At 32.2% G+C, this 11,327-nt stretch overlaps 1 protein-coding gene across 2 annotated transcripts; it reads right to left on the minus strand.

Moving 5' to 3' along the window:
* Positions 1 to 1,252: 1,252 nt before the first annotated feature.
* LOC105322658 (uncharacterized) lies at positions 1,253 to 9,544 on the minus strand. Of its 2 annotated transcripts, XM_011421502.4 has the most exons (3): positions 9,169 to 9,544; positions 8,813 to 8,907; positions 1,253 to 2,674 (listed from the first exon to the last, which is right to left on the minus strand). In XM_011421502.4, exons 2-3 carry the CDS (start codon positions 8,888 to 8,890, stop codon positions 1,508 to 1,510), a joined length of 1,245 nt encoding a protein of 414 aa, XP_011419804.3. In that variant the 5' UTR covers positions 8,891 to 8,907; positions 9,169 to 9,544; the 3' UTR covers positions 1,253 to 1,507. The 2 variants fall into 2 exon arrangements, with proteins under 2 accessions (XP_011419804.3, XP_065930531.1); XM_066074459.1 differs by lacking the exon at positions 9,169 to 9,544 and having other exon boundaries at positions 8,813 to 9,118.
* Positions 9,545 to 11,327: the final 1,783 nt, after the last annotated feature.

Below are 11,327 nucleotides of genomic sequence, written 5' to 3' on the forward strand. Positions count from 1 at the left end.
GTTAATCGTCTCGTTATTACCAGAAAAATTCTCGTTATTACGATCAAAGATCTCGTTATTACGAGTAAAGATCTCGTTATTACGAGAAAAATTCTCGTTATTACGATAAAAGATCTCGGAATTACGAGAAAAGATATCGTTATTATGGGTTAATTACAAATTTAAATCCAATTTCTAATAATATACACGTAAGATTAATATACGATAGGTGTAAAAATAAAAATAAAAACCGGAACAAATGTTATTGTTAGACTTTTTATTTGCATTTAAATCTGTTTTATTGTTACTTGGCTCGCATCATAACAATCAACAAACATATTTCTTAGAAAACAGACGAAACAGAAATATGAAAGATTATCTAACAACAAATCGTTATCGTGGGTCTTGATATGCATAGATTTGCATGGATCGCAAAGTCATACTCTTTTCGTGCATTTAAATATATTTGAAAAATAATGCTAAAAAGGGTAAATGAAGGAAGACACAACATAAACAAAATTCAACCCATAGTCAATCGTCGCTTGTTTTTCTTTTCCTTCTCAATATGAGAACAGCCTTAAGAGATACACTATTGTAACTTCTATGTAAGACTTAGATCACTCAAAGACGGGTGTACACACATCGAGGTCAAAGACGGGTGTACACACATCGAGGTCATAGTAGTGCAAGTGTCCGTCCAAATTTTCTTCATCCTCATTACATACACACAAACACACACTCACACGAATACACATAGAACACAAACACACACTCCCACGAATACACATAGAACACAAACACACACTCACACGAATACACATAGAACACAAACACACACTCACACGAATACACATAGAACACACACTCCCACGAATACACATAGAACACAAACACACACTCACACGAATACACATAGAACACACACTCCCACGAATACACATAGAACACAAACACACACTCACACGAATACACATAGAACACACACTCACACGAATACACACAAACACACACTCACACGAATACACATAGAACACAAACACACACTCACACGAATACACATAGAACACACACTCACACGAATACACATAGAACACAAACACTCACTCACACGAATACACATAGAACACACACTCACACGAATACACATAGAACACAAACAAACACTTCCATATATCTAGTCACCAAGTGTATACAAGTTCATTTCTTTTACGGGTTCATCTCTCCTCGTGAATACAACGATAAAACAACAAAAAATATTCACTACGAACAGAGCAACACATTGAAATCAAAATGGTGTGTGAATGGTGCTCTAAGAGGACGCAAAAATATAACGGGGAAATTGTTCTCTGTCCTTTCATTTTCTTGCGATACACCGGATTACTCGGATGGTTTTTTATTTCAGTAATGGGCATAGAAAATATTTAATGCAATATCCCTGCCTCAGCACACTGTCTTTGAGTATGCCACCAGCACCAGATATTTGCCAAACAAAGAAGAAGTATTTTGTTCGACGCTAGTAAGTTATACTTTATGCAATCTGAAATCCACTATTGCCTAGAGGAACCTTTTGGATGGTATAATTCCCCGAAGGGGTTATAATAAGTTTCTGGTTTTTGTGGACACTTATCGGCCCTGGTGCAGGCGTGGTTACCGCCTGGGTCTGCACACTCTGAATGTGATTATTTAACACAATACGGATCGGCTTCATCGTTGATGCCACCAGATCACTTGCTGCGGCCACTGGTGCTATAAGATGGTTAATACCACTCGACTGTTGTTTCTTTTGCACATTTGGATGGTTGTTTTGAACTTTCTTGTTTTTCTTGGTGTTGATGACAATTTTGGTCTTTTTGCTCTTCTGTGGTTTCTTTTCAGGTTTTGGCTGCTGTACCTCACTTGCGTCTGGCATGTCTTTTATAAGGTGTTCAAGACCAAGTTCATCTAGGATATGCGCTTGAAGGGCAAGGTCAAACTTGGTGGGTCGATAAGTTGGGGCTGGGTGAGGAGGGGAAAAGATCACTGGGGGACTTATACTTGGCATTAACACGTACTGGGGATCGTTGCCGAATGGCTCTTCAACAAATGGCTGGAACGCAATACTTGAAGGTATGCTAGGGATTCTTTGTGGAGTTGCCGTTTCTATTACGTGCTGGGCTTGGTTCCAACGAAGAAGATTCTGAAGCTGACTTCCTATGTTGTTGGATATGCTATTTTCAAGATTGTTCGCAGAAACAGACAAAATAACAGAGGGCTGAGTGACTGGCTGAGTGACGTGCTGCTCCACCCTTCTGGAGTTGAAATTTCTGTTCAACCTTCTAGCATTTTGTAACAAATTTATCAGTAAATCCTTGGGAATGGATACCATTCTACTGGCTGAGGATTGAGAGGAAGAAGAATGCCTTTGTTGTGGGTGCATCCCAGAATTCATTGCTCGAGATGCAGATGCACTTCCTCGTGAACTGAAGCCAGAATTTATTAGCCTCCCAAATCTCATACCGGAAGTCCTCGATGTAGAGGTTGGTCTCAGACGTAGGTGTCCATCACGTGTGCGGAAAAACTGGCTGGACCCCCTGCTATGAGGTACATTTCGAGTACTCAGACGTGTCACAGTTGATTGTGGTCGTCTGCTAGAAAACGTGTTTACAGATCGGGATGGTGCAATGTTACGTATCGATCGCTGATTGAAGGAAAATGACTGAAAAACAATACATAATTGCAATTAATGTGCTATTGATACAAAAACACAATTGTCAACTTAACAATGTTTTAGTCATCTTTAAATCAATATTTTTTAAAGATTTAATGAAATGTCGAGAATTTTTTTTCTGTAATTTCATCCTTATCATTTCTTAGAAAAGTTTAATTTTATTATTTTTTTAACAATATTAACCACATTATGCTTTAAGTAACGGTACATGATTATTATCTTCTGCTCATCGCCCCTTATTACCAACATAAAACAGTGACCACGATGCTAAAACAGTACATAATATCGGTATTTCTCTACGGAGTACATTAGTTGCTTGGTGTAATCCATCTCCCTATTCATTATTCCATGTCAATTACAAGAACAGTAAAACTAGCAATAATGACTGGTGACCAAAAAGTCACATATATCAAAGGACATTTTACGCCAATTAGTCATCAGCAGAACTATTTTTGTCTGATAGACATCGCTATATGTGCCATGAAATTGACATGGCAATAAAATGTTTGACTAATAACACGAAAATGCATATTTTATGATATTTTATGGAAACATAAAAATAATTTGAGGTTAAAATGTTAAAATATGTTCCAAAGAACATAATAATAATAATAATACAAAGATTCTTTTCCAAACATGAATGATATTCTGTTTCATCAATTTTGTAAGCTAGAGCATTGATTGGTGAAAACATTACGAAATTGTAAAAACATTTTATGAATAAAATTACTCTTTACTTTTTTAAAACAATATTTCGATATAGCTTAGTAACACCGATATGTTGTGGGGTTTTTCTTTTCATCTTTGTACCATCGATTTTTTTCAAGGAGGTTGGATGGTCAACAAACTAACCATCAGATATACCTTAACTTTTAAACTTAACATTTTTGGCCATAAACTATCATTTCGAAAAGAAAACATCCAAATAATCAGCTTTAAAATTAAACTATTGTTTATACTTTATACAAAACTTTTCATCTAAAGAATACAGCCAAATGTGGCCATTAAATCGACTTATTGCCTTCTCATCATATTCAAATTCATTGTTTCTATGATACAATTTTCAAATTTTACGATGTTTCAAAAATAATGTATGTGATTTATTCCTTTTTTAATAAAAAAAAAAAAACCATGTTGTATTCTCCAGCATATCAGCTTTTACATTGCCTGTTTTGATTTTTCAGTAAAATTGTCCTTTAAATATAAAAAGGCAAGTAAATGTCTATGAAAAATCTGGTTTTTTAGCCTACACTGGACGATCAGTCATATTTAGACTTATAAATAAAAGCAGTAAACATAAGACGTTGGTTCATTTTATTTATCATCAAGAAAATATTAAGCTGTATCACGATATGAATGGATCCTTCCATATTTGGAGTCCAATATCGGACTAAACAGGATATAAGTTTCATCAAATGGATAATATCATTTTAAACGATAAGGTAACAGAGATAGCATAGTTGATGCTAGTACCAGTTTGAACGATGTAAACAATAAAATTGTATGTTAATTGTTATTAAGATAGTTTTTATTTGTTTTAAAAAATAGTTAATTTAAGGGTAAGGTTCTAAACACAGTTTTAGAGCTCTACACAGTACGACCTATATGCATGTTGGTTGGATTTTTACGGTGGTATTTAGAAAGGTATTTTAAAAGTGTTATTGTCTTAATTTCTTGGGGGTTTTTTTCTTAATTTTGTTTGTTTAAAATTCTTAAAAACTTAAAAAGAATCTCTTTCTGTAGAAACTTAAACAAGATAAATACATTTTTAAGGATTAATGGTGATTTTACCGATGATATACTAAAATTAGATTTTAACACGGTTTTAACTTATTTTAAGTGACAAAAAATAAGATGAGCATTAATTTTGACAATTCAAAATTTCAACAACAACAAAATCCAGGTAAAAGGAAATTTATGAAATAATTCGCTTGGCCAACACATAAATAGTGAGTTTTCTTTTCGCTTCATAGCCACGCAAATAAAGAATGTATAAATAAAAATGTCTGAATACTGTGATATTTTTCATAAGAAATTTAATATACCACAACGGCCACGAAACCTTGCACTTTATTTCATCATTTATTTCACTGACCCGTTGACCTAGTTTTACCTTTTAGCACCTGACGAAATGCACAGTGAGAAACAAATGTGCCAGTGATAATTGATAGGTTGAGGGCATAGGCCAGGCCTCAAGGTGCCATCCAGATATGAAATTTTATAGTTCGTGGTATCATAAACCTGTTTCTCTTTCAGATCAGTTTTTATCAACTTTATCTGTGACTGAGATTTAGACAGCGGACGTCGCTTTACTAACCCGATTTTCTGTGAATTATGGCCTCCCTGTAACATGTACATCTGAGTGATATTTAAAGGTGAATAAACTATTTTGTTCGGAAAAAAGTATTGCGAATTTTCAAAAAAAAAATAATAACTATTACATGTTTACTCAAGACACAGGAGTTGCATTCAATATAATGAACAAAACTGGTTTTTATCTTATTCATATTTTCCCAAGATAGAAAAATAATATTTTGAATTATCCACATTATCAGATATTGTAAAATTCTTTCATTCATGGTTTATACAATTTGTTGTTGATCTACCGTTCACAGTGGTTTTAATTATACGTGGAATCTACATATATCGTTGAATCATGCAAGGACCCACTAAACACTCAAATTATACGTAGAAACAACATGAAATAATCAAATTTTTATAGATATATAATCCTGATTGAAATAATAAGTTCAATCTTATCCCAATTTATTTGTATACGTATCAATAATTTACATCCTTAAATATAAAATAAAATGGTAAAATGATTGAAATCTGCAACCTAAACCACTTGTTACATGTACGTAATACAAGTGTAATTCAATTTTAATTATTTCATAAGGTTTTTTTTCTTTAAATATATAACATTTCATAAATTATGCATGTTTTTACAGAGTAAATACACTGAAGGAATATTTAAATTGGTGTTATTCACCATTGCATTCAAGAGTCCCTTTTAATTAAACTGCCAAAATAACTTCTGCTTTAAGGATAAAACGATACATTGAACATAAACTCGTTAAATAAAAATTGCATAGCTAAAAAAAATCAAATTTGATTTGAATGAAAATCATTTTTGATCTTGAAAAATAATTGTTTAAATTAGTTCTGGTAGTGATTAAGTTTCACTTAAATATTTGAGATGAGTAGAGATTAGAAAAAAAAAATTCAATTTTATTTAAAAAAAAAACAAAAAAAAAACGTTTGTCATTACTTTATTAGCAAGTATAACTTTCCAAAAGAGTTTCGTTGTAATCTACTTTAGAAAATAGATTTAAAACATTTGATTTTAAATCCTAATATGAAATCTGTTTAGAAAAAACTCAAAACTTAAAATATGAAAATCTTTGATACTGTTTAGAAGAAATGGACTCGTTTTGGAACTAACTTTCCGCTGAATTGGTAGAGAAGTTGTTCGATATTTACAATGTACCTTACTTTTATTTTTTTTCTTTCAAATCTATGTTTTTTACTGTTAAATCGTTTTAATTCGTGGGGATCAATGTTCGTGGGCAGCCAAACTTTTCGTGGATCACGGGTGCATAATTTTGTTGGTAGCAGGTTCAAAATACTTTTAATAAGTATTAAGTAAATACCTTTATATAAATACGTTCGTGGGGCTGTAAATTCGTAAGCAAGGGTTATCCACTAATGCCATGAACATTTGTTCCCCAACGAACAATGACGATTCCACAGTATTTTTAGTGTCAATTATATGCAACTAGGTCAACGCAATCAATAATTTATATGATAGTTTATTTAAACTTGCCGACACCTTAGTTACTGCTTCAAAAAAAATTAAAGGTCGTCTAAATTTTAGGGCTTTGAAGAAGTGAACAAGGTTTACAAATGATTTTACTGTCTATCAATGTTTTAAGAACGGGATTCAAAGACTTAAAACAATATTTAACCTTTGAACAAAAAAATGTTTTCAACTTGACTAAAGACGATTAAAAAGGGATATAATATCCAGCGTTATATCGAAACGTTTCGTTTTTTAAATTATATGAAAAGAGTGTTTGTGGAGATAAAGACCTTCCAACCCTGTGTAGGCTACACATTCGTTTAGCGTACAGAAGGAAGCAATATCAGTTGCACTTTTCATGCTGAAATATTTTTTTACTAAAATGTTATTTTCTACTAAATTGACAAAAACATCATGGTTTTTAAAGTTCTGTTAGACATATCATTATTGGAAAAGCCGTAAAGAAGCCTCAATTGAAGCAAAATTGAATTATCCGCTGTATATTCCTTAATAGAGATTTTTTTTTCTAACGACATTAGTGATTCTTTCAAATTTTATTTATCATAAGAGTTTAAGTTACATGCAGACTAATCATGCTAGCATTTTTGCAGAAAAAAAATCCTAAAAACATACAGCTCATTTTGCTTTAAGAGAAATGACAGAAGAAAAGGAAACGTTTCAGTGATAGCTCAGTTAACTTCATTTTTAAACATGTGTACAAGGGTGAGGTCCAGTTAATCTCATCTCAATCAGCGACTTTAGTAAGTATTCTGTAAGTCAATCACTCCACTGATAAGTTTTCTTAAAGAAATAAGATTACATAGATGTTTACGGTACAGCTGCATATTAGTTTAAAATATATATTGTTTATGAGTCATTTACAATACTTTATGATTCATCAATTGAATCCAACTAGGAATTTATCGGTATAAAAAAACGGTATCTGTCTTTTATACTAAATCTATAATGAATAGGGACTATTATCTAGTTGTTTATGAATTGCTTCAGATGCTGGCGGTTTACAATTTATCACGTTCAAGGGGAATAAGTTCTTTTTCATCGCCGTAAAGTGGACTCGAACCAACATACACGCAAAATGAGCGATTGTAAAATAAAGGATTTGGTCGTAAAATTAAAAATCATGATTACTGCGACACTTTGGGACAACAGTGGGAACAAGATTGATCCGTGAACCTCAGCAAGTTGGTACGACTACACAGCGCAAAGGATCCCACACGACCTTAATTGCTCTTTGACGACTTAATGACAAAAACATGACAAATATTTGGATATTCTTTCCTGGTTTTGGACAGCACAACGAGTCGTCTTTAGTCCGCGAAGATATGAGTTTATTGATTCTAATCATTACACATCAACCACATCCTTTTACATGAAATATATCATCTACTTAGAAATAATATAGGCAGAGGTATTGTTGTTCATGACTGATACACCAGTATTTACATTTGTTCGAAATAGTGATTTTGCAGGCAACCTTGTGAACTATTCCAGAATTTAACACGGATGATTTTAGTTTAGAACTAAATCTTTTATAGTTGCAGATAATTGTATATAATTGTGTTCCACAACTTTCTCTTTGTTTTCCACTTGTAACGAATAATGTTGAATTTTACATTATCAGTATATTTTAGACTGCTTTTGTATTTATTTGATAAAAAATCAATAAACGAAATTAAATTTAAAATAAAAATACGTCTAAAGCATTATGTGTGTGCCAAATATTTTATGCAATGTCATGTAGAAGTTTACGATCTAAAATCAAAAGTACCTATCAGCAATTTAAAGCTAAGATGATTTTATTAAAAAGTTTAATCTAGATCATATAGTTAATGTGTGGACCATCACGCCTCCCTTAGGTAAATTTAAATGAATACCATGCGCAGTAATACTTGTGCATAAACACAAAAGAAGTTAGACAAGTAAACATTGAATATAATTTAAGCTGGTATGGGATACTGCCATATTGTGACGTACATTTGATTGAGATAAACAATTAATTCACGTGCAATTTTTTAAACAATTTCTTTTCCAAAGTTGTCACCTTATAGCGTAGTACATAGCATCGTAAATATAGCGAACACTACGAATCTGTCAGTAATTAGTTCGAATCCCGCTTGGGATTTTAATAGATTTTTTTTATTTTTTCCAATATTTTAAAAGGGTATTTTTAAGTTAAACATTCAATTTTAAATTTCTAAGCCAGTGAAAGTGTTTTGACTATAGTGTGCTTTTATCCACATCAATATGGACAGATATCCCATACCACCATAATTATTTCAGATTAAGGTGCTATTATTTTTTACCTGTCCGTGCCTATGGTTGGCTTCAACATATAATACTGTAGCCCAGAAGCAGATCACAATAATTCGGAATAAATCCATCGTAAAGATTGGAACAACTGAAACCAAAACGAAATAAATCAGTTAAATCACTCCCAAACAGCGCGCTCTAAGTTAAAACAGTGGGCCATCGAGGTCACTTTTAAGAAACGAGAACCCGAACTGTCTTGGCCACGTTCTGTTAATGAGAGTGTCGACAGCGAACCTCTATCTAGAGCGTTAATGTGATTTAGGACAATTAGGTGTAAGTCTCTATCTGATGGCCGTGCATGCTAGAGTGTGTGCAATTTTACATAAATGGCCTCGTAAGGGCTACCTACCTCCTTGTCGTTTGCGCCACGTGCACTTTTTCTTCCAATATGGCTGCTTGGAAAAATGTGGTCCAATACTGTCAAAAATAATATCTTTCTTATGGGTTTTCTTCCGGTTTCACAAAGGCTTGAAAAAGAGTCGCACTAACCTACCAAAGGATGACTATGCCGACTCACTTTTTTTTCCAGTTTCAATGGCTGGGTCAATCGCCGCGTGTGTTGTCTGCACGACAGGTCATTTTTCGGTTGGATTTTTTTTACGAGGGAAGGTTGGGGATTTATACAATATTCATAACAAAAACGATTTTATGTAAATAAGATGCATCACATCCGTGACGTACATATGTCAAAGATCCATGTATAGTCTACCAGACACGGCAAGTCTATAATTAATTCTTTATCGATTTCTGTAGGGGTCCAGTCCAGGTCACTGAATTATTTGTCTTTCCTGGACAGTTACACTAATCCCTGCCTGCTATATAATAAATGGACAAGTCTCCTACGTTTTAAAGGTGTCAGAATTGTTGTAATTCTGAACTTTACAGTGATTTATTGCTATTATATAGATCAAGGACAGTTTTTGATCGGTGAGATCATATTGAACGAGAAGACATATAACGATTCTGAAAAATCTGTAAATAATGCAAAATTGTTTTAACATTTTGTTTTGTGTTTGTTTCAGTATAAAAGAATTGGATATTCATTTATACATGTGCTTGATGTATTAATTACTAATTTATTATTTTTTTTATTAATTTTAAGACTTCATTACGAATACAAAAATATATTTTTGTTGGATTTTTTTCCATTTGAAAATAATCATATACACCATTCGAATGAACACCGTGAATATTAACATGTTTTGACAAAAACAAATTTTGAAATATTTATAGAAAAGAATTATAATTTGTAAAAAGCAGATAACGTATGGTCATAAAAATTAAAATCAACTTTTAAATATACGGCCAGGAAGTTTGGATGATTAAAATATAATCTCTTTTAAGATGTTTACTATAAAATGGATTTGTTGTGTGTTTGCATTTCTTAGGAGGGGGTTGTTATTAGGTTTGTTTTATTCAATTTTAGGTTTGATAGTTTTTTTTAATCAGATGAGTTTGTTTGTTTCATATGCATATTGTTTTCTATTTGTTACTTTAAAGTATGTGTTTCTTTTTTTATTATTATTGTAAGTTTCGTTGGAACTTTATAAAATTATTTTTATTTTATATATTTTTTTTTATTTTACTTTTACTTGTTCATGTCTTTTATTTTATTTTTTTTTACATATTATTCAATTGCAATTTTTCTCCGGCTTTTTTAACCAAGAAAAACTATTTTTACCTTTTCAATATATATGCAATTGTTAACAAAATATTATAGATGAAGTGAAAATTCCATTAGTTTTATCAGTTCTCTAACACAAAATAAATGTGTTTAGAAACCAAACAGATTCACAATACAAAGTCACAGTTTTTTCAAATGTCAGCTAAAATAATGACGTGCTCACTTTCTCCCCCCCCCCCCCCAAAAAAAAAATACAGATAATTTAATCATAAATATTGAAATCAAAACCAGCATAAAAAATTCATTTTGCTTTGTTCCTTATTTTAAATCAAACTTAAATCAAAATGTATCAACGTCTGACTGTTATGTGTTTATATTACTGTGTAATAAAAATGTAATAATGTTATTTCTCTCTTAATTATTCACCATTTCAACTGAGGTAAAATTGTCATTTTATGCACAAAAAAAGATCAAAATAGAACCTTCAAAAAAGCTTTTGTTTCAAAATGCTGAAACTAAAGTTATTGGAATTTTTTTTTGAACTGTATTTGCAAATTCAGATATCATTAATGAGCGCCCACAATGTGTTAACAAGTGTTGTGGACATAACGTATTCATATTAAAAACAAATATAATATTGATTCAAACAAGTACAGCACGAGTGGGAGTTATCTCGCTTTGATTTGATAATAATAAATCCGCCATTAAACCGCACAATCAATGCTTGATTCATGCGCATTAATCATATCACGTTCCCTACCATTCATTCAGAAAGCGAAGCGCAACATCATATCAATAGAAACATACAAGATTGGCAGGTTAATGAGCCATTAATCATGTACAACTAGTCTTCACATCTAACCCTCGGGGCATGCGCAGTGCAA

The sequence above is a fragment of the Magallana gigas genome, chromosome 1 (genome assembly GCF_963853765.1).
Source record: "Magallana gigas chromosome 1, xbMagGiga1.1, whole genome shotgun sequence".
NCBI lineage: Eukaryota > Metazoa > Mollusca > Bivalvia > Ostreida > Ostreidae > Magallana > Magallana gigas.